This window comes from Artemia franciscana, unplaced genomic scaffold (assembly GCF_032884065.1).
Source record: "Artemia franciscana unplaced genomic scaffold, ASM3288406v1 PGA_scaffold_73, whole genome shotgun sequence".
Lineage (NCBI taxonomy): Eukaryota > Metazoa > Arthropoda > Branchiopoda > Anostraca > Artemiidae > Artemia > Artemia franciscana.
In genome coordinates, this window is record NW_027062708.1 from 692523 (window position 1) to 717720 (window position 25198).

The following is a 25198-nucleotide window of genomic DNA, read 5'->3' on the forward strand; positions in this document are numbered from 1 at the left end:
TTGTCAAGCAAATCTGTAATGATGTCATATGTTTCCAGTAAATTTGTTTCAACCGACTTTCCTGGTTGAAACCCATGCTGATTAGGGGATAGGATATTGTTGACTTTCAGATGTTCCAGTATTGTATCATTGACCACTCTTTCAAGGATTTTTGCGACTACTGATGTGAGACTTATAGGTCTGTAGTTTTCTGCTTTAAGTCTGCTGCCTTTTTTGAATGTTGGGGTCACAAAAGCAGTTTTCCAATCAGATGGGACAGATTTGGCATTAATAGACTTTTGGAATAGGTCAGAGAGTGGTCCTGCGATGATGGTTGCCAGTTCCTTCAGCAGTCTTGGGTGTAAGTGATCTGGTCCAGCCGATTTATTCGTGTCAAGATTTTGAAGCTGTTTGAGGATGTTGGAGGGGTCGATGCTGACTTGCTCCATCATTGTGGGGGCTTCATAGCCCGGGCAGTTTGGCAGGGGGCCTTCCGGTTTACAGGTGAAAACTGAAGCAAAGTGCCTATTTAGTTCGTTTGCTACATCAGTTATGTTGGTTATGGTAGTGCTACAGGGTTTCACCAGTCTGGAGATAGTTTGACGGGAGTGGTTCTTGCTAGAGACATAATTCCAGAATTTTTTAGGATTTGTCTTACTTTCTTTGGCAAGATTGGACTCCAGATTTTCATAGAGTTTTCTGGTGAGGTTTCTCAGCTTGTTTCGTGCCTTGGTAAATTTTGTGTGTTGCTGCAGGTCTCCTGACTGCCTGAACTTTTTCCATGACCTCTTTTTCCTGTTTATTTCTCTTTTGATGTCTTTTGTCATGTAGGGGAGGGATCTAGGTTTTGGTTTGAAACAGGTCTTTGTGTGGGCATCCTGAGCTTTCAGCAAAACACCCTTGAATTTGGTCCATTGTTCGTCAACTGTGCCACTTAGTACATTCGGCCAGTCTGTAGTGGATAATTCATTTCGAATAGCAATGTAGTCGACAAACACTTTTTTGACTAGCTTGTTCTTAAGTACCTTCACTTTCAGCATGAGCTCTATAGTTAGGTGATCGCTTTTACCAAGGGGTGGTGAGTAATCAATACTTTGAACTAAGCTTTTGTCATTCAAGATAACCAGGTCAAGTATTGTTGAGTGCTGAAACAATCTGTATCTAGTTGGTTGGTCAACTATCTGGTGTAGGGACAATTCACTGAGGCAATTTAGGAAAGGCTGTTGCTTGTCTTGTTTGGTTGGAGTGGCACCATATCCAAAACCGTTTATCCAGTTTATAGATGGAAGGTTGAAATCGCCGGCAATAAGCAGATGTCCTTTGAGGTTCGAATTTAGTGTGCATATTATTTCTGCTATTGCTTGTTTGGTTACAACTTGGGATGGGGCTGAGGGACTTTTGTAGATGCATCCGATTCTGACTGTCTCTGACACATGGCTCCCTGGCACACATAGATCAAAGCAAACTGCCTCAACAAAGGGGCAAAGGAGAGGAACATCAATTATCTTTGTATTGTATCCTGCTTTAGCGAGGGCTAGTGTTCCTCTTTTGCAACCCTGGGACGACAGATTTGAGAGAACTTGGTAACCCGGGATTTTCACATGGGAATCGTGAAGTTTGTTACTACTGTTTTTAGGGCAGACTTCAGTCAGTAAGATCACATCGAACTTTTTTGAGTCAATTAGGGTTTTTAGTTCATCAATTTTGTTGGGCAACTGGTCAACATTAGTAACACATACACTAAAGTCAGAACTTACGGTTGCTGGTTCTGGTTGGCTTCTGTCCAGTATGGTTTGTCTGTTGTTATTTTCACCAGAGTCACTTTCTTCCTCAACAGAAACAAAGCTCAAGTCTTCTTCTTCTTCCTGGGAAGCCTCCGCAGTTACAAACGAGTCTGACGATTTGTCACTAATAGTGTCACTAAGGGTTACATCAACATTTTTATTTTTACCAGGAAAAGCAGAACTAATTACACTATACACTAATGGTGGGGTGAAAATTGGAATCACACCACCATTGCTTCCGGGTTTTTTTCTACGATTTTGTTGCCCCTGATAACCAGATCGAGTTCACCGTTGGAGACACGATCACGCAGTTCTGCCAATAGTAATTTTCTACTGTCCCTGTCAGCTTTAACTTTGTCGTGGCGGAACTGTACAGCGTCTTTGTTATTTCTTCTTTCGTAAGACGTGTTCACGATTTTCCTGGGCAACGAAGGGTTGTTAACCGTGAAGACAGTTGGTACCGTGGTTTTGGGCGGATCTTGAGCAGACGCTGAAGAAGGTCGCTTATTCAGCCTCCTTACATTTGTGACAGTAACAAGCATGCCGTATTCTTTCTGTAGGAATTCCTCGATGAAGGCTTTGTCAGCTGTGTTTTGCGCTTCAACTGACAGAGAAGGGTTGATTGGGACCCCGAATGCGATAAGATTGTTTTTGCGCCTTTGTCTTTCTCTGTCAGTTTGTAGCGCTTCGGCTACCTTCTTATCTATTTCACTGGCTAGTGTCTTTGAGATAGCTTGCAGGCCGTCGTCTGATTGATTGACTATTTTTATAAGGAATCAAAGTCAGATGTACTTTGATATATTTCAATAATTGTTTCTTTTATCACAAAGCCTGGATATACTGAATTTTGTCAAAGAAAATGCTTTAAATTTGTTAATTAACCAAATAGCACAAAACCAATTCTTTTTGCAATATATATGTATAAAATTAAATGTATTTCTGTCTGGCTTGTATGCATTACTACACTGGTCATCCAATCACCAATTTGTTTTTAAAGAAGTTGTTGAATACACTTGCAAAGGTTTAAGGTATAAACCCCCCTCCCTCCCCAGGCTCTCTTTATATTTTTTGTGCTGATTGAAATTAAAGATCCCTCAGCACAAATAACTGACAGTTTTTTTCTGGTCAAATTATTTATATTTTCTGGATATTCAGTTACTGGGCTAGTTAAAATTCTGGGATCTTACAGACTTCCAGAATTACATAAATTTTTTTTTAGTAAACTCTGAATTTGGTATACAACAATCCTTTAACTTTAAAAATTCTATTATCATTTTACATATGCAGAGAGGATGTTTCCATCTTAGCATGGATTTGATTTGCATATCTTCTCTTTGCATATGTAATCAGAATTAATTAGGTAATTTATATAAATGTAGGGCAAAGATTGACTTTATTCAGTCTTGGACTAACTCTATTGTGGAAAGCATTGCCATTTGAAAAATATGTTCTTCATGTTTTTATTGATTAAGTGCATTATCATGTTTTTTTTTTTTCTATATAGGCTACAGACTTGATTCTTCAATGAAGGGAAAACGTTTGGGTGGATTTCTGGTGGGAGAATTATCTACCAGGGGAGTTTTGTAGGGAAATTGTTTGCATTTCTTGTTGACTGGGCCCAGTTATACTTGCTAAATGTGGAATGCTGGATCCTAGTGGTTGTTTCTTTACTGCTAATGACCTGTGTTTAACTATTATTTCCAGTTCATCTATCAGATTGGTTTAACTACTTTACAATATAGATTTAATGATAGAGATGGGTGTACACATTGTTTATCAAGGGTGGACAAGGGTTGTGGATAGAGCATATGCACTGCTGGCTACAGGGGATAAAAGATTTGTCAAAGTCTTTTAAAAAGATAATACAAGTCTAACAAAATGTCTAATTCCAGAATGAGGAGGAGCTTGATGAGCTTGAAAGAAGGAGATTAAAGAAACTGAAAGCTGTCAAAGAAAGTGATGATGAAGAGGAAGAAGGTGAGTTAATTTCATTTTTATAATGTTCTCTATCTTAGGAGTGACTGCCTTGGGTCTTTTATGGTAAAGCTTGAAAAGTGCTACTTCTCATATGGCCTGTACTTAAATTGGCTGTTGGTGAATTTGTTTTAATTATTTGAATACAATATCTTGAATTGAAACACCGTAAATAAAATTTAGGGCTGGAAGTCCAGTTGTAAAAAAAACAGTTATCAGTATATAATGCAATTATGCTCTACAACAAGTCATTGTATTTTTATTTTCAAAAATGGCACTTGCCTAAAAAAATGGCACCACATGTAATATTTAATCATGATGGCACCTTGAGGCGTTTTTGATGGCACCTTGAGGGTATTTATCCATGATGGCACCTTGATAGAGGCCTGTGCTGTTTAGATTATTTTCCACCCATCTTATTTTGAAAAATACCTTTTCTTGGGGTATTTTTTTTGTTGAAAGACGCCCTTTTTTGGTATTTTCGTTGAAAGAATGACGAAAGACAAATCCCCCCATAGATTTAGAATAAAATATTCTGCCCCCCCAAATCTCCGTGAATTGACGCCACTGATAGTTATTTCGGTTTTTTTAAAACAGATAAATAGTAATTTAAAAATGATAAAAACACTTTGCTGCCAAACTGGTTAAAATATTCTAAACCCTCTTGCATAATTTTTGGCAATTAGTGTTTAATTGGGGGGAGGGGTACAGATGAATCTTGCTAAACAAATTTGAGCTTTTTTTTATCTAAAACACTACTTCTTAACAGTATTAGTCCACAGTAATACAGAAGAGAAGGGTGGAGATAAGAGCTAATCAAAGATACCTCAAGAATACACCCTACCTCAAAGACAAGATCAAAAATACTGATAGGAAAGATTTGTTAAGATTTTGATTCCAATTTAACAGTTCATTTGGAAAATAAACACAGGAAAGTTATACTTGACTGTGTGAGTGCTGTTAAAAAAATGGGAAAAGGTTTGGTACTTTTATATTCAAGATTGATTTTGGATGTAATCTGCTGTTATCTCTAATGGTTAAGTCTGATGGTGTTATTTGAGTTACAAATCACTTACATTTTTCCTCACAAGTTAATGATTTCACAAGTTATTAGACTTCACATTTAGTCTGTTGATATTTCTGTTAGTTATGCTCTTGAGTGGTGTTATATTACTTGCAATTATGACTTTTGACTTCATGAGTTATTGGCTTTGCCAGCTAATTGACTTCAAATATAGTATGCTAATATCTCTAGAGGTTAAACTCAATGGTGCTATTTGACTCATAAGTTAATGACATTTCAGTTCACAAGCTATTGATTTCACAAGCTATTTGACTTCACATAGTCTATTGACATTTCTAATTGGTATTCTCCTCATTGGTGTTATATGACTTACAAGTTACAACATTGGGTTTCACGAGTTATTGACTTCACAAGTTCATTGACTTCAAATATAGTCTGCTGATATCTCCTATAGTTAAACATCAAAGGTGTTATTTGACTTGGAAATTACTCGCATTTGACTTTACAAGTTATTGTTTTTACAAGTTATTTGACTTCATATGTAGTCTCTTTTTGCCAGTAAACTGAAACCATTTATCAGCAGTCATTCAAATCCAAATTTGTATTCTAGTATCTCATTCCCAGTTACCAGTGACCAGGAAGTAAAAAAAACGGTTCACTATTTAATAATTGGACAGGAAAAAAAAAACATTTAAGGGTTTGGCATGCGTAGCTTTTTTTGGGACTGATTTGCTAAATCAGCACCAAATTTCAAAGAAAACGGCAGTGACTTGAGCTTGAGAAATTTTCTGGTTTTTGATGCCTGTTTACAAAAAACTGCACCAAATTTCCCGGTGGTCATCAAAAAGACCCTGAAAACCCTTAAAAATGACACCACAGCAGAACTTTTTAACACAGCTCTTTTTAAAAATTCCTACTGATTTGTTTCCAAAATAAAATATTGCTATTAAGACTGAGAAAAACAATAATTATCCTGAACTGGTTCATTCCTCAATAGTTTCATTCTCTTCAGCAGGAAATCAAAAGATTTAAGTTGAGATCAATCATGTAACTATTGATAAACTGCAGTTGACTAGTGCAGTGCAGCTACAACGCCATCTACATGTAGTTGAAGCAGGACCAAATATTTTCCTCATCACTTGGCATCAAGAATTCAGATGGTACATGGGAATTTGACTAACCGTAAGCTACCGGGACTCATTGTTGCTCAGCAATAGTGTAGAAGTGAGCAGTGCAGCAATAGTTTGTGTGCAACGGTTTGCCAGTGAAGTAAATAAAAAGAATATGCCACCAGTGACTGGCAAAATAAGAATACGCTGGCAGATTAACGGTAGACAGTTCAGGGAAAAAGGGGGCTAATATCTAAATTTAAAGAAGAAAATAGAACGCGTTTCTTCTTCTTGTATTTAAGCTTATTTTTCTTTTATTTACAGACGATGATGAACGTCTTCGAGAAGAGCTTAAAGACTTAATCGACGATGCACCAATAGAAGACGAGAGTGGGGATGAGAGTGGCAGTGAAGGTAGTTATAAAGGAAGGAAAAGAAGAAGGGAAGAAGATGAGCTTGATGATAACCTTGAGGAAGAAGATTATGAGCTACTTGAGGAAAATCTCGGAGTCAAGCTCAAAAGGGTATAACCTGGTTAATGATGATAGTTGATTGGAGATGATTTACTAAGATGGGTCCGATTTACCCTACAATGAATCTTTTTTTTTAATTTGACTTCGAGGGGAAAGGATTGAAACTAGCCCTTCATTTAGAATTCCATCCTAAAGCTTTTTTTTGTTGCCCCAGTTGTACAAAACGATTTTCAGTTAGCTCAAGCCAACAGAATTGCTGACTAACAAAAATTTATTCCCTAAAATTTGGTGAAATATTAGTTGGGCAGGGAATTTAGGATACGACCTTTGTATATAAACTAATTGAAATAATTATGGCAATCCCATTCCTAGGGAACTCCATTCAAGTCCACTCCAACCCCAAAACTAGTGAGCTATTGAAATGATCAAAATCATGCATTTTACATTCTGTTCTATCATACTTCACTATTTATGGAGCTACTCTAAATTTTTATTGGTTACAACTAATATAGGCTTTTATGTTGTCTATAATTCCAAGAAAAGTTTCCGAAGCCAAGCTGTTCGTCGAAAATGGCAAAATGATGGTGTTTGTTATTTACATTTATTTCTTTTTTGGTTCTTTTCTTTGCTTTATTATTCCTCTTTGACTTTTCTACCTACTTCTCAACTTTTCGCTTTGTCTAATTTGTTTGCCCGTTTTTACTTTTGTGTAAGTTTCGAATCAAAAATACGAGTTCGGCCCATCAGCTAAAAATGCTAACAAAAAAAAATATTGAATGTGAGACTGATGGTATTTTTTTTTATAATATATGTGACGGGCTTGTTTGCAGTTTTTGTATACGGAACTAGGTTTACCTGCCGAATGTGCAATGCTGGATCCCAGTGACTTCTTTGCGTAGGTAACCTTTCTGACCTACATCAAACCAGGCACATACTTTATAAATATAAAGAAAATTATTTTAAAAATGATCGTTGTTAATATGAATTGAGTCCATTGGTGCTTCTGATAGACAAACAAAGGTGTTAGGGAAAAATTTCAAACAAAGGTGATAAAACACAGTGTAAAAAAATCCATAATAATATGGCTTTCTTGTGGCTCCCATTGGTGCTTTTGATATACAAACAAAGGTAATAGAGGAAAAATGTCAAACAAAGGTGATAAAACACAATATAAAAAATCCATAATAATATGGCTTTCTTGTGGCTCTCTAGATTTTGATATTCTCACTAAGCCGAGTAGATCTGTTCAAAGCAAATCTCCTAAAGTATCTACCCCCTCCTTCCCCCTAGAAAATAATAATATAGAAGAGCATGTATAGCTAGTAAATATGATTATTTATAAATATTTACATTTATTTCATTTACTGTTCTTCCCATATGACTTTTTTGTTGTTGGTTTACATGCATAAATTGAGTTATGTTTTAATTCTTAGCTCTTCTTCTGTCTTTATTCTGTCCTTTTACTGAACTATTATTTTTTTATTTACATATGCTTGTGTTTCAATTTCAGAAGAAACAGTTTAGAAGAGTTCAGCGTCTTGAAGATGACGAATCAGAGGAAGAAGAAGGTGATGGAAGGGAAAGAGTTGCTAATGAACTGTTTGAAGGCTCAGATCAGGTACTATTCTTGGCTCTGTTGCTATTATTATTCTATACATTCTATTTTGCTATTTTATTTAATGCTCCGTATATTTTATACTATTACTCTATATAATATTTATTTAATTGGATTTATTGAGCTAATCAGTTGTTCAAAGGCTGACATCAAGCACTGCTTAAAGTACCAAGCTTCATTTACAAGGTAGAACTATTAGTAAAGACGGTGGTTGCAGGGAAGGTGTTAAAAGTAGAATAGCCAAGGCCTATGTTGTTATTCACATTTAAATAAAAGTTTGGGAAGAATAGGAAGATAAGTCTACCAACCAAGAATTAGAATATTGGAAGCTACATTGGTCAAGTATAATTCTGCAGCGTGGGTGCTCTGAAAAACGGAGGAGGATTTCCTAGGTGTTTTCCAGAGAAATTGTCTGTGGATTTTTTCGGTGTCCGTTTGACTGACCATATTTTAAAAAGTAAGCTGTACGAAAAATGGGGTTTAATCGCATTTTCTAGGGCTATAATGACGGAAAGGTTGAGATGGCTAGGCCATGTTCTGCAGATGAGGGATGACCTATTGACAAAGATCGTCCTTGTCAGCCAACCACCTAGGGCCAAACGAAAAGTAGGACGTCCCTGAATGGGGTGGGAGGAGACCGTAAGAAAAGATTCAAGGGAAATTGGAACTTCTTGGAAGGGTATAAATAGGGAGGATTTGAAAAGATTGGGATGGAGGAAGAGCGTGTATAGTTGTTTTTGCCTTAGCGGCGTGGTGCTACAGTGAGTTGTTGTTAATAATAGCAGTAGTAAAAACATATGGCACCAACAGCATAAGGAGGTGTAGTTTTCCTGTAGATTTGTAGTTACCTTCGATTGTCAATGTCGAAATTTTCACGGTTGAAAAACATTGCCAAATTGAACTAATTAATTTTGCTTATTAATTTTCTCTGTTCAACTTGGTAGCACTGACGAATATGAGGTATTAGTCACGGTTTTTATGTATGATGCGACCTAAGATGGGCCAGTGGTAAAAACGTTTTTATTTCGATGTCCTTGGTACTTATTGACTATCTTACTATTCTGTGGTATTATTATTCTACTTGGTGTGCATTACGATTTTTTTTTATATTGAACATAATTTATTGAGCTAATGAATTGTTTGAAAACTTAGATCAGGTACTCTTTAATTCTTTGCTATGTTATAACACAGCAAGGAATAGTGATTCCTAGATTTAGTAAACTATCTTCTAATCAGGGCTAACGATCACAGACCTATCCCCTCCCAGTGTTCAGGCATAATGTCTGCCATTGTTTATCGTAAAACTATTGCGTTAGGCTAATAAAATGCCTCTGCCCCCCTTTGTACAAGTGTAATTTTGAATGCCATGGGTCGATCCTTAAGCTAGGGCATTTGGTTTCCAAAGTCCTCAGGATTCAGAAGGAGCGGCTTCCTGGGTTTATTTTACCAATTACACTGCCGGGTAAAAGAATGAAATAGTGGCTCATATGGTTTGCAAAAATTTTTTCTTCCCAAAGACGGAATCACTAGATTTACTAAATACCATGACTGGGGAAAAGAAAGTAGTAAAAAAGTGTAATTGGCTTCCAAATATCCTTAAATTGCCATAAAGATGGAACCTCTAGATTTTTTTTTTTTTACTAAATACCATGGTAGGGGGAATTAGAAAAGATAAAAAAAAATACTGTCTTAAATGACTTAGGAAGGTTCGATTTATTAAATATCTTTCAGAATAAAATAGAAGGGCATTATGTGTGTTGCCAATGTCCCTGAATTACACAAAGGTAACTTTAATAAATACCCTGCCAGGGAAGAGAGAAGAGAGAAAAAAGAGTAGAAGCGATTTCTTGCCAATATCCTCGAACTACATTTAATTTCTTGATTGATTTCGCTCGCTCCCCTTTCCTTCTCCCCTCTCGTGAGCTACTAAACCCCTATTAGTTTACTGTGCCTTTGAGAAGGGGTCATTTTTTTTTAGAAAAGTGCTCCAACTGCAACTATCAACCCCCCTCCCCTCCCTAAAGAGCTATAATACTCCCGTAAGGTCACTGTTGTTCTGAAATCAGGTCAATTGCTTAGGTATTCTTTCAAAATTTTATCGGATTTTGTTTCCTTTTTTTTTACTAAACGCCAGTAGCCTGTATCTCCCCTTTTTTTTGTCTTTTTTTGTCTTGGTGCACTTTTACTACGGAACCCTTTAGTTGATATTGAATACTTGTTTTTTAAGGAAGGAGAAGATGTGGAGTCCCCTGAACGACTTCCACGGGCAGAAGAGGATCTCGAGGCAGAAGAGGAGTCAGACGCTGATGACTTTATTGTTGACGATGAAGGAAAGCCTATTGGTATGACTAAAGGATTTATATATTGATTATGTTAGTGATTGCTATTATTTAATTCAAGGCTGTATCCAGGATTTTGTTCGGGGGTATCCAAAACAAACTTGACAAAGCACATCAAAAATATGCTTGTGCATTTTTGTTGCCTTTTTACAAATTAGATAAATTTCAGAGGAGGGGAGAACCTGGTAAACCCCTCCTCCCTGCATACGACCTTGATTTCACTGCTAACTAATAGCAAAGCCTGTCGGACAACGGGCATAAAAATGTAAAGGAGAAAATTCAAAGTCGTCTGCCTCCCCCCTGGTAAATAAAACTGTCCCTAAAAGTTTCGACCCGACCCTCTAGCGATGAGACAAGACAGTGTAGATTTTGCCCCAGCTCATAACTTAGAAAATACCTATTTATGAAAATAAAAATGCTCCTCCCCTTGAGTAGAATTTGTAATCCATCTTTAACCATAAAATGGTCTAATATTGCTTTTTCTCCAGAAATGCAATTGTACCGAAAAATGAATATATTCTAAAGAAAAAGCCTAACGTCGGACTCGAATTCCTTACTTCAAGATCGGGTCTAATAGTATGACTGAGTTAGCCCTGCGTAATATTTGGTTTTACACCTTTGGTGAATTGAAATATACCAATAAATGGGTTCCCCACAAGTACGTTTTCTCTGGCTACTGAAGATAGATGACTTAATTTAATTAAATTTTAAATGGTTGAATCTCAATAAACTATTTGAGATGTTTAATTATTTGTTTTAATTACCTATTTAATTTTGTATTTATTTTATTCTCGTATGTATTGCACAATCTTTATAAAATGACAGCACTCGAAAAGATACCCTTCTCATGAAGTATGGGAAAATTGTAGTGGTTAAAGCTTATTGCGAAGAAAAATTAATGGGAATTCTAAAAGACTGCCTGAAAACTCTAAAAAACTGCGGTGGATAGAAATTAAAATTGCATCATTGGAATCGCCATTGTCGAAAACCCCGCACAGGAAGGTTACAGTCCCCTATCTGTTGAACAATAAGGGAAGTTACTTTTCTGCATGGGCAGCATTGCCGAGTCCTCTTTTTTCTTCGCTGCTAACAGGGAGCTGGTGCATCGTAGAAAGCTGTTTAAGGGCTCATTTGAAAGGAAATATCTATGTGCTTTGCTAAACAAAAATCATAATATTTGAAAAAAATGTAATTTTCAAAATTCAGTTTCTTGGCTCAAACTCTTCAGACTTTTGCTAATGGACTAAATATTTAAGTTGTTTTATTGGCCAAGAAAAGACAACTGTATGAAATTAGTAAGAACAGGAGAAAAAATAAATAGTACTGTAATTCATTATTCTCAGATTTTTGTTTTCAGTTATATTTACTTGGGGAAACTTTTGCTTATAAACGGTAGACGTAAAAAGCCGGTATGTACGGACTATTCAGAACCACCCAAAGATACTTTGACTATTGCCTAAAATGTTTTTGGTGTTTGGAAGTTTCGTTATTTTAATTTGGATTGTTGCCAATTTGAATTCAGTATCACTAACAAGTGTTTAAAGGTCCATTAAGTTTCCATTATTTCAATTCTTTTTTTCTTTAACATTAACAAAAGTCCAAAGAGAAAAAAAGATCTTAGATATGTTCTACGCCGCCAAGTGGTCCTCACTGCCAAAAAAAAAAATAGAAAAAGAAAATTACAAAAAGGAACTACGTTTTTGAAATGAATGCTAACAAAGCAGAAGAAACGTATTTTGTTAGCGTCAAGATTTTCTTGTTTTTTTTTTTCTTCTTTTTTGCTTTGAGCGCTAAGAATGGTTTGGTGGGGGTCCTTTTCCTAATATCTATTTTTGTCTTTTCGGTTCTCCTTCGCACTCTTTGCTTTCTTTTTTTTTAAATTCCGTTTTTTATCAAACGAAAAAATCTTTTAACTACACTTAGTTTTTTTTTTAGGTGGTAGACGGAAAAAGCCTATATTTACCGACCATGCTTTGCAAACTGCCCAAGATACTTTTGGTGTCGATTTTGACTTTGACGAATTTATGGTTGACGAAGAGGCAGAGGAAGAGGAGTCAGATGTTGAATATGAAGAAGATGGTGGAAGGTATGTGTTTCTGTAATTAAAATGAATTGAAAATTCAATATCTGGTAAAACTTTTAACTTAGGCAGTGAACGTCGGAAAGAAAAAATTACACATAGGCTAATAAAATCCTCAAATATGACTTCGGTGATTTTCGAGAGTTTCTTTTCTAAAAAAAAAAACATTAGTAACATACAAAGTTCTTATATTAAACTTGAGACACTTCTGTAATAATAGACCCATCTGGAAGGGGCAGGGCTTCTGGCCTGGATATTTGATTAGGTTTGAAATGCTCAAATTGTTCTTTTGGGTTCGTATATTTTTGCTCATGCTGCATTCGCGGTAAGATCTTATTTATACTGGAATTTAGCTATCCCCAATTTAAGCCAATTAAGATTTTTCATGGATTTTGTCTGCCAATCAGAAAATACTGTGAAACCTGATTGGTTAAAATTAGCGCTAGCTGAATCTTCATATTAGTAAAATTTCATTGTCAATGAGGCATTGGTTGTTGTTTTATTGCATTGTTGTACTTGCTATTTCTTTCATATGTTTTCTTTTATTTTATTTCTTTTTTCTTTCTTATATTTTCTTTTATTTGTCTTGTTATTTTTTTCCCCTTTTACTATTTTCACTACTGATGACCATATTTCATATGAAATGGCCTTTATACACCTGATTGATTAGTTTACTTATAAATTTCACGAATAATAAAATGTTTGGACTTTTATTAATATATGCATACAGATATATCCTGTATTTTTCTTTTCAAGAATTGAAATGTTGGATTGTAATCAAAATTTGGACAAAACTTGAATAAGTAGTCGAAATTTTCGACGAACAGTAGTTTTATTGAATTTTTTATAATATTTTTAGTACAGAATTTTGGATGAATGTAAAGAGGTATAATGGTCCATATGGACGGAAATTCTACGTGATATTTGATCTTCTACGTGGCTGAAGCCATTGTGTCATTTACAGTAGAATTCTCTGATCTTTAAATACACTGTATACATATTTTTAAATATATTGAAACATTGCATATAAATAGGAAGAGAGAAAAAATTAACATTTAAAATCGCTAAAAACAAAGATCCTAGTCTCCCCCCCCCCTCAAGAAACTTCCTGGTGGGCTAATCCTGCATCACCTTTTCCACCTCTGTCCCGGTAGACACGTGAATAATATTATTTTATGCTACATAGGAAAAGATCGTCGTAATGGGATAGACACTGTTAACCCCTCCCCTCCCTTTAACAATAATAAAAGCGTAGACCAAAACTATTCTCAGGAATCAAGAGCGGTTAGATATCAATTTCTACGAATGTGCCCCCACAGATTTGCCACCCTGTGGCATTACTTCCTCTGCAGCTGGAAAGCTGAATATATAATTTTTTGATACTTTTAAGTCGATTGGTTATCTCAGAATTTTCAGTCGTTAGTAGCATGGTTCTCTTTGGGGTAAAATTGTAGTTTGATGCCATAAACTGGCTGAAAACGCCAGTTTCCCGTGCCACAATCTTTTTGGTTACTTAATGGGGGTACTAGAGCTTATGATTGCTGTTCTAATGAGTCTTTTCCTGATCTTCTAGGACCATTGGTTCGAAATTATCATCCATGGGGAAAAAATGTATCTGTGATCTTTCTTCTGGGAAACAAGAAGCAAAATTCCACGTTTTTGTAGATAGAAGCTCGAAACCGCTGCAGTAGTGTCCTTTGCTATGCTCAATCTAATGATGTAATATTCATTGAGATCGCTTGACTTTTTGGGGGTGTTCCCCCTTTTTTATATGATTACAAGGCATATTTTCTCAGGCTATTTAGCTTTAGTTGGCTAACATTAAACTTAATGAATGTTATATATTTAGAATCTGGATGAGGATCCATTTCTTTGATATATTAATCGTTATGAAATTTCTTGTTTTTTTAGTTTCGGTTACTATTTGCCCGAGTCGCTCCTTATTGACAGTTCGTTACCGTGAACTGTTAATTCCTGGCGGAAAACTAGAAGCATTTGAGAAAATCTGGTAAATCGAAGTTGCTAAATGTAATCTAATGAGACTTTTGTTGGTATCATATTTTGCAGTCTTGTTCTTGAGAATGGCAATGTTCTTGAACTAAAACGATATCTTTAAACCAAGTAGTTGTATAGAAATTTATCTTATCTTAGTTAAAATATTGTAAATACAAATTTATTGTTTCGAATGTAAGGAAAAAGATCGAGAAAATAGAGAGAAAGAAAGCAGTCCGTAACGGAAATTCAAGGCACTTAAGTATTCTGAACTCGAAAAATGTCGTTTTTTCTGATTTTTGATATTATAGTCTGAAAGACGTTCTAAATATAGATTTTTTTATAATTAAAGGAAAAAGACAAAGAAAATTGGAAGGAAGAAAACAGCTCGTAAGTCTATATTCGAAGTATTTGAGCCCTCTGAACTCGAGAGAGGTCATTTCACCGATTTTGATGTCCAAGTTCGAGAGACAGACGTGCCTGAAAGGATGCAATTAAGAATGATTCCTGTGACGTCAGCTAGTGAGAGTGAACTGGATAAAGAGGCTGAATGGATTTATCGGCAGGCCTTTTTGAAATCTCCTGTGTCGTCCCAGGACTGGTAAGCAGTATTCATTTTTTTTTGTGCTACTTCTTATTTGCCTACTTATTATTATGTATTATTTATATTAGTTTTTATTTATTATTTATATATCTTATTTATCGTGTATACTAGTTCTCCTATTATCTACATACTAGATCTCCCATTTATTTCCAAAAAGTTTAGAATAAGATTTGATAGATCTAAATCTGCTGCATACTTAACAAGAAAACATTAAAAATCTAGGGCAATGACTAAATTAAGCAAAAGAAGAATATATAACTAATAAATGATGTTGTCAAAAGTAAAATTTCACCCAGAAAATTGTTGTGTCAAAAATTCAATAAAATAAACTGTTCACGGACAAATGGGTAACAAAAAAGGTAAAAAAAAAACAGAGGTGGAGGGATTTGCTTGTTTATGATTTCAGTTGTATCCTGGCGCCGCACCGGCGTATGCATCGAACGCCTCTGACGAGACGCCCGGTCGACCGCCACCGAAGTATCTTAACGCCACCGGCGCGTCGCCACCGGATGAGGTGGCGGCTTTCGACTGACTCTTGAATTAATTTACACCAATTCTCTATTGCTTCAATCGTAATGTTGGAGCTTGTCTTTTCTCGTGGGCTTAAGGATTTTGATTTTTCTGCTCAGAAACCATGTACAGTTTTCAAAATTAAATAAGTTCGAACACAAATAGTTTGCAAGAATTCCTAGTGCTTGCTGGGTGAGTTTTTATTCAGCACTAGTTTTTGTAGCCTATCCATTGAATAGACAATTGTTTTTCGAACACACACCAGATTAAATTAGAGGTAGGAACTTGAAATTTAAGGACCTTTCTATTTCAAGACACCTCGATATAGCAAAGAATCAGTATTTCTACAGTCCTTACCATAGGCAGGTGTTTATAAACACTGAGGTGTCGATTCTGGGATATAGCAGAGTTACTTGAAACGGGAGGTTGTGAAAATTATCAAGTTCCTAATTGTTAGATTATAAGTTTAATACTGAGGACAATCAATGTGTTTCCTTATTTGTGATAAAACCACTGGAGGTGTAATAACGAAGAGCAAACTAGGTGTCTAATTACAGGAGGTGGACCTATTTTAGACATCGACAGATATGAATGGAAAGGAAACTGCAAATGCAGGTCTCCCTAATCACTATCTCAAAAGTTATGTCTATTATACTACTACAACTACTAATAACTCACCGTAGCACCAAGCTGCCATAAGCCAACACAGCTACACACGTTCATCCTCCATCCCAATCTATTCAAAGCCTCTCTCTTTAGACCTTCCCTGGAAGTTCCCATTTCCCTTGACTATTTCTTTATAACATCCTCCCACCCCAACCGGGGACAACCTGCTTTCCGCTTAGCCCTAAACGATTGGCCGAAAAGAACAATCTTCGGCAATTTGTCATCCTTCATCCGCAGAACGTGCTCTAGCCATCTCAACCTTTCATTATTATCCTAAAAGGCGGGATTGAACCACACTTTTCGTACAGCCCACTGTTTGAAATATGGTAAGTTAGCCGGGTACCCTGTTACAATCCAGAGGCAATTTCTCTGGAAAACATCTAACAAATTGTCATCCACTTTCAGAGTGCCCATGCTTCAGAACCATATTTGACCACTGTCATCACTGTATTTGTCTGATATACCACACAAGGATAAGATCTTCGCCAAAACTGTTCTGTCATCAGAATCGAACGCTTGTCCATAATCTATAAAACTGTGGACCAAAGGCGTTTGATAACTCAGACTCCTCAATTATTAACCTAAGAGTGAAAATTTGGTCGACACATCCTTTACCTTTTCTAAAGCCGCGCTATTCTTCTCTCATAACTTTGTCTACAACATCTTTCAGTCTAAAAGTATTGTACTACTAAGTAATTTTCTACCTACAGAGACCAGGCTAATGTCTCAATAATGACAACACTCACTCTTATCACCTTTCTTATTCAGTGGTTTAATTAGGGTTTCCTAAGATCGCTAGGTCCTTCCACTTTTTTAAAATCTTATTGATAATCACCAGTACCGGTAACTTATTTCTAACCTCAGAGCTACCATATATAAGAAGCTCATTTTCCACAGTATCAGCACCTGATGCCTTATTATTTTTAATCCTTTTAGTACTGTCGCTAATCCTTCCTCACAAAACAAATTGTCCTTCAGATCCCCTCTATATCTTTTCATGCTACTCTATCGTGGTTTAGCACATTCTCAAAATGTGCTAAACCAAATGTGCTAAACCAAATGTGCTAAACCAAATGTGCTAAATCTGCTCATCTCTCTTTAACTCATTCTTTATCACTAAGTGTAGCCCCGTCTTTATCTTTAACTGTGACAAGTCGAGATTGACTGCTCCCTCACAATTGATTAACATGCCATTATATCTATTATACCGACTTGAAAATTAATTTCTTTTTCTACTTACTCCATCTAAATTTTCTTAATAAGTATTACACTAGTTTAAAATGTACAGACACTTAATAGTAGACGCCTAATTGTAATTACAAATTTCTAGCTCGAGTCTAATTTTGGAAAGTAGGCTACTGCCCAATCTTGGACAAAGGATTTTAAAAATGAAGCATCTCAATCATGGACAAATTCAATCACTGACATGTCTTGCGAAAAAGAGTAATCATATTTGAATAAGCATAGCTATAAGATTGCAGTCAGCAAATCCCAACTATCTGCATCAGGTACAAGACTAAGAACCTGCTGTCCTTGTTTAGGGAAGATACATTTTACTCAAAACATTTGTCCAAGATCGAACACCGTCCAGGTACTGAGGGTTTTTACCCAAAATCCTCTTTCATGTAGTAAATATGATCTGGCTGTTCTAGTCAATTTCATACATTACCTCTCCCATCTCTCATTGTCGTCACCCTGACCTCTGTAGTAGTTTCTACCTTCTCCCTAATAGCCCTCATAAATGACTTTTACAAAGTTGCCAACTGCAACCCAAATCAAAACTAATTTCACATTCCTTTTCACTATCTTACCCAAGAGAACTGTCAGAGTTGCCATCAACAGTCACTGTCTGAACCTTTTCAGTTTCATTTTCGCCCTCAGTGCTGCCTTCTCACCCAATCTCTTCACAGTCTGCTTCTTTGTTTTTCTTGCTTTTGTTGCTTCAATTTTTTCTTTTCTGCCTCTTCTTTGCCTTCCTTGTAGCAAAGGAAGTAGTAAATCTTGTAGCAAATCTTGGCTTTCACTGATGTATCAGTGAGCACCTTTGTTCTGCTCTCCTTTTTTCCTTGAAGCATTTTGTTTTCTTGGTGGTGCTGGGATGTCGTTGTACTTGTTCGGGTGCGACTATCCTGTTTCACAATGGCTGCAAAATCACAGGGCTTACTGAAATTATTGGGTGAGAAGATGGCAGTGTAGGTAGGGATGGGCTGGAAATAGAATCTCTGATGAGCTTTGCAACTTGCCATCAGCTTCATGGGCTGAAAAAATATTTGGCTGGTCTGTATTTAAGAGCAAATATCTTCATTATTAAAAAATTCTGGAGTGAAAGGGGATATATCTTTCAAATCCCTTCTGGACAAATGATGGTATGAAAGCTAAGAAAAAAGGTTTTCCTACCAACCCAGCTGTGATGTAAATGGTGACAGTTCTTCCAGGATTGTTGACCATCCACATATCCATGAATTGGTTGTACTGACACTTGTTTGGGTCAGAGAGAGAAATATCCAATGGTTGCATTGAATGACTGCAATGGGATGGTGGTATTGTCAGCTGTACGACCCAATGCTCATTGGAATAGTTTTATCACATTTGGTTGAAGATGATCATCATGCTTCCCTGGTTTGAATGGCTCCTTAGTATCAGGAGAAGTCTGCAAATGCTTTACTAAATATTTGATTCAATTTATAAAGATAGGACCTTTGATCCACATTTGAAGATAAGACCTGGTACTCCTAGAACAGTGTTACAAAGATAGCCTCATATTAAAAAAAAAATATATATATATATATACTTTCAGGCTTCCAAATTTAAAAAAAAAAAAACAACAACATGTAATTACATAATGGATCAATGTTGTAAAAGTTGGTTTGTCTATTCATAAAATTAAATAAAAAAAACAAGTTTTTTCAACTGAAAGTAAGGAGTGACATCAAAACTTAAAACGCACAGAAATTACTTCGTATATGAAAGAGGCTGCTTCCTCATCAACGCCCCGCTCTTTACGCTAAAGTTTGACTCTTTCTCTCAATTCTTCTTTCTAAAACAGTAAAAAACTTTAGCGTAAAGAGCGGGGCGTTGATGAGGAAGCAGCCTCTTTCATATACGAAGCAATTTCTGTGCGTTTTAAGTTTTGATGTCACTCCTTACTTTCAGTTGAAAAAACTTGTTTTTTTTATTTAATTTCTGAACGTTTTTGAATCAATGCATGTTTTGATTTCGGCTCTCCGCAGAGGAATAATCAAAACGAAATTTGCATATTTTTTTTTTGGCTCAATGGCTTTCTCATAATTTTGATCGAATGATTTTGAGAAAAAAAGAGCGGGGGACGAAGCCTAGTTGCCCCCCGATTTTTTGGTTAATTAAAAAGGCAACTAGAACTTTTAATTTTTTACGAATCTTTTTATTGGTAAAAGATTTACGTAACTTATAAATTAGCTTACGTAAAGAACTTTTGTATTCTCATGTTTTTATTACATATATGAGGGGATTCGCCCCATCGTCAGTACCTCGCTCTTTACACTAAAGCTTAAATTTTATCCCAATTCATTAAGAATGACCCCCTGAATCACAAAAGCCGTAGAATAAGTTGTTGAAATTACCGAAAATACTTTAGCGTAAAGAGCGAGGTATTAGAAGGAGGTGAGCCCCTCATATGGGTAATAATTTCTGTTTTTTTAAGTTTTATTGCTGTTCCTTACTTCCAGCTGAAAAAGCTTTTTCACTTTTATTTTTTAATTGTTTTTTTTTTAAATAATGCTAGTAAATCCTGCTCTCCCTTCATGGAAATTTTCTTCTCCCATTACAAATTCTCGAAGGAAAGTTCCCCTAGAATATCCCCCTCTTCTCAACCCCTCCCCCAAACCAAAAAAATCCTCCTGAAAACGCCTGTATACTTCCCAATAACCATTACTATATGTAAGCACAGGTCAAAGTTTGTAACTTGTTGCCCCTCCCACGGGGACTGTGGGGGAGTAAGTCGTCCCCAAAGACATAGTTATAAGGTTTTTCGACTACGCTGAATAAAATGGCTATCTCAGAATTTTGATCCGTTGACTTTGGGAAAATAATTAGCGTGGGAGGGGGCCTAGGTGCCCTCCAATTTTTTTGGTCACTTAAAAAGGGCACTAGAACTTTTAATTTCCGTTAGAATGAGCCCTCTTGCAACATTCTAGGACAACTGGGTCGATACGATCACCCCTGGGAAAAAAAAAACAAAAAAAAAACAACAAATAAACACGCATCCGTGATCTGCCTTCTGGCAAAAAATGCAAAATTCCACATTTTTGTAGATAGGAGCTCGAAACTTCTACAGTAGGGTTCTCTGATACGCTGAATCTGATGGTGTGATTTTCGTTAAGATTCTATGACTTTTAGGGGGCGTTTTCCCCTATTTTCTAAAATAACACAAATTTTCTCAGGCTCGTAACTTTTGATGGGTAAGACTAAACTTGATGAAACTTATATATTTAAAACCAGCATTAAAATGCGATTCTTTTGATCTAGCTATTGGTATCAAAATTCCATTTTTTAGAGTTTTGGTTACTATTGAGCCGGGTCGCTCCTTACTACAGTTCGTTACCACGAACTGTTTGAAAAAAGAATCTATTAACAGACATTACAACCTTTGAAGGCCTAGTCTGGAGCCAAGCATGGGAGTAAGACTTGTATGGGTGGATGAGGGCAGCATTTGAAAAATGTAAAATGGTATGCATATACTTCTATTTACGATGTTAGCTTAATTTAACTTCTCTTATTAATCTTTTCGTTGACATTTTCTTCTATGTAATTTTTTTGACTTAGTGATAAGTCAATAGTGATTTTATTTAGATTAAACAAAAAAATACATCAATCGTTGAAAAAGAACTTGTTTAGGCTAAACACCCTTTCCAAATAAAAAAAACAACTAATATTTACATTGTTATCAACCAGAAAAATAGAGAAGAAAAAAAAATTGCGCAGCTCAACCACACTGCACTTGGTGTGACACTTTAAAAGAAGCATTAAAAACAAAACAATTACCTTTCTTTCACTACCACCCTCTATCTTCAAAAAAAAAAAAAAAATGAGAAGTCGCTTGAGAAAAAAATCGTTAATAAAATTATATTAACTTAAATAAATTATTAAAATTATATACTCACTAAAAAACAGAGATTATGTTCTACTTTTAAATCTTGCTACATTTTCTTCCGTCAATAACCTCACTTCACAAACTATTTTAACACCCTGCCAAACACGGAGAATAGAGAAAATGATTTAAAGACTTAAAAAGTTATAACTTTTAATTTAAAACTACAGAGTATAAAGTGTCCTGTTTGGGACGCTTGTCTGGTTGAGTGTTTGTGGAGATTACGGGGAGATACAGGGCATGTTTTCCACGTTTGTAGATGGATAAAAAAAAATTCAAAGTACTTAAGTGCCAATTTCATTTTTTTCACGTACAGATTTATAGGAATTCTGTAAAAAAAATTTTTATCCTTCTAAGGTTACTGACGGCACCCCTCCCCCTAAAAAAGAATGAATAATTCTGAACGGATTTGATTACACCCTTTATAAAAATCTATGGAAAAGGGTGATTGAATAAAAGGAAAATTGATCTGGAACGAAATAAACACAATCTCACAGATATAGATAAGATTGGAAACATGGATATTATTGATTGTCTTCTGTCATGTTTATAATAAATACTCCTGAAATCGAAATTTTTGCCTCATCGGTTGCAGGATCGTATTTGAATTTGAAATCTGATAGTTCTGATTATTGAAATAAAGAACTATTATCAGATAACCATGTTAATGAACCAAGTAAATTTTTCAAAAAAAGACTGATATTAATATGAAATTGACCAATAGCCTCCTCAGCCTGGGTCTGTAAATTCAACCATTAAGGTAAAAAATTGCAAAATAAAACGCCAAAATACCCAGTCATAAAGTAACCCCCACCCAACGTCACCCCTTCTCCAGAAATTCAATATTTTTTTAAGTGTGAGTTCGCATGAAGAATTGACCCACTTCATATCACGTATAAAACACAACGTGCTGTTGTATTTCAAACTCTTACAAAGAAAACCTATGATGCCCACTCCTCCTCATCTGCTCAAAACTGTTGCTGTTTTTATTACACATATGTTTGCCACGAATCCGTTGTCTCTTTTAGGTCTAGTAATTTGAAAGTGCTTTGAGCTAAACACGATGTGACTTTTGCCGTATTTTATACCCTTAAAAAATTCCTTTACGCCCTCCACTCTCTTTTTAGAATAGGGCTCTCCCAAGAACCAATAGTCAAAACTGATGGAAATTAAAATCCTGAAATTTTAAGGGCCATAATCGGCATGAACAACTGACCGACTTCACAGCTGTGCTGTAGCGCAACTTAATACATTTTTCACATACAAAAGAATTATCTGACTCTCCTTCCCTTTCTTTTTATTAGAGTCGAAGCTTTCCCAAGGACCAAAAGTGAGAGCTGATTGAAGTCGAAAGCCTTGCCACTTGAAGGGTCAGAATTAGTATTGATAACTTACCGACTTATCAACCTTGCCGTAGTGCAGCTTTATTTCACACCCTAGAAAAATTCTCTTAAGCTCCTCCCCTCTCTTTTTATTAGAGTAGAGGCTATCCCTAAAATCAAGAGTGACAGCTGATTGAAATTGAAAATGTTGCCAGTATAAGAGCCAGAAGTAGCGTTATCAACTTACCGATTTCCCAGCCATGCTGTATCACAACTTTTTGCATTTTTGAGACACATTAAAAAAAATTCTCTGATACTCCTCTCTCTCTTTTTATGATAGAGGTCCTTCCAAAACTAAGAGTGAGGGTTGATGGAGATCGAAAGCTCTTCCAGTCTAAGAGCCAAAATTAGATTAATAACTTACGGATTTCGCACTTGTGCTGTGTCGCAACTTTTTTTCTTTTTTTATTTACAGTCTAGGAAAGTATTGTGACACCCCTTCGCCCAAAAATTTGGTTTTCCTTAGCTACGCATGCCATTAATTGTACGTTCGATAATTCCAAAGATTACTTATCTGACATCCGATCTCTTATATTTAATGTTTCACGACACGTAAATCGCGCGGATTGCTGCTTGAAGTGGTTTCGATTAGTTGCAGAATGAGTTACACCTGCTTACCCCAGAACCTGCAGGATCAGCGAGAATTAGTGATGTCTTATGTAAATAAAACATTTAATCCTTTCGAAAGCGGAAAAAAATATAATTGAAGGCAGAAAACACAAAGGGACAGTAATAGTGAAAAGTGGCACACGCCTTCTGGTACCTGCAAATAAGTTATATTTACAATGGAGCACACGTGATTAGTGTTGTTATTCGCTTATTTGTCGGTAGTGTTTCAGTTATGTTGTCCATAGTGTTTAGTATTTGTTGTTATCTTATAAAAATAACTTCTGGAAAAGGTAGAGTTCAGTGGATAAATCGGATAAGAGTTGCTCGAAGACATTAAGGTAGTGTCATTGTTTCTTTTAGGTACGTTGAATATCGACGGCGGCTTGGGGCTGAACGTGACGTAATTCCAAAGATCAAGAAGACTTTGGATCACATGAGAAATCAAAATCTTGAAGTACCTTTTATTGCTTTCTACCGCAAAGAGATCATTCATCCGGCTTTTGATATTAACGACCTCTGGAGGATTTACAAGTTTGACGAAAAATGGTGCCAGCTTCAAAATCGTAAAAATAACATGATTAAACTTTTTAAGAAAATGCGAAAATACCAGGAGGAGAAAATTATGGCTGCTATGGATAAGCCTTTGGACGAGAGTATGCGAATATTAAAGGATGAAGATATACAAAGACTTGAGGTATGTTTTTACTTTAAAATTTATTACCTCAAAGTAACAAGGACATCAAAATAAAATCTTATGTATATTCATACCTAAAAGCCGTGTACAAAGACTTGAGGCATTTTTTTGGTTTCAAAATTTATTACCTCAAAGTAACAAGGACATCAAAATAAAACCATTATTTGTCCTCTGGGCCCATCTTATGTATATTCATACCTAAAAGCCGTGTACAAAGACTTGAGGCATTTTTTTGGTTTCAAAATTTATTACCTCAAAGTAACAAGGACATCAAAATAAAACCATTGTTTGTCCCCTGGGCCCATCCTATGCATATTCATACCTAATAGCCGTGTACAGAGACTTGATCTATTTTTTGGGTTTTAAAGTTTAATATCTCAAAGTGTCAAGGACATGAACATAAAAACATTTTTTGTCCCCTAGACCCATCATATGTATGTTTATACTTCATAAATATTTTTTGTCCCCTAAACTCATCTTATGTATATTCATGCCTAATAGCCGCGATTTGCTAAGATTTTTCTTTAGGTTGTTTCAAAATTATGAAGTATTTAGGGTAGTATTACATTTTAGTCAGTATTTCTTAATGGTTAGCTTGCATAGGATTCGAATTCTGCGGTTGGCTGGACTTGAATCGAATTCAAGTTGCTCCCGGACTTGACTTCTTCCTTTGAGAAATCTCTTCATGTGGTGGTGTTGTGTCTCTTTTCTATCGTAGTAAAAAAAGAACTTATCTCTCTGGCAAATTGTGTTCAAAATAACGCAAGTTCTGTGTTATATCTCTACTTGTGGCTTTCTCATACTTTTTGCTTGTTCAACTCCATGCCTCATTCCAGCAAAAAACCTCTAAAACTGCCATTTTTCCTTAACAAAAAAAAAAAATCAAAGAAGAATTGGCTATTTTAGTAAAAAAAAGAAAGAACCAAAAGTAGTACTTTTGGCAGTGGAGGTGGCAATCCTGTTGCTAATTGCACTTACCATGTAAAAAAAGGTATAAAATTTAAAAAGCCTTTAATGTCGAAAACTTAATTTCTTGGAAAAAATTCCCTTGTCAGAAAAAATTGAAAAGGAAGCTGCTATTCGCGATTGCGTTTTCGGTACCAGGTTTGAGCACCAAAATTTTATGATCAAATGGCAATTGCTGCTCATCATACTTCTCATTGAAAGGTTGAAGCGTTTAGAAGTCGATATGATTAGGTCCTTAAAACAAGTATAGAAAATGTAAAATGAAAATGTATC

At 35.7% G+C, this 25198-nt stretch overlaps 1 protein-coding gene across 1 annotated transcript in view; it reads left to right on the forward strand.

Moving 5' to 3' along the window:
- LOC136042150 (transcription elongation factor SPT6-like) overlaps window positions 1–25198 on the forward strand; it is an 85773-nt gene that overhangs the window by 5342 nt on the left and 55233 nt on the right. The window contains exons 2-8 of the mRNA XM_065727064.1: window positions 3656–3740; window positions 6195–6394; window positions 7854–7961; window positions 10186–10300; window positions 12233–12383; window positions 14722–14970; window positions 23626–23959. Coding sequence (XP_065583136.1) covers window positions 3656–3740; window positions 6195–6394; window positions 7854–7961; window positions 10186–10300; window positions 12233–12383; window positions 14722–14970; window positions 23626–23959 — 1242 coding nt within the window. The remainder of the gene's footprint in view (window positions 1–3655; window positions 3741–6194; window positions 6395–7853; window positions 7962–10185; window positions 10301–12232; window positions 12384–14721; window positions 14971–23625; window positions 23960–25198) is intronic.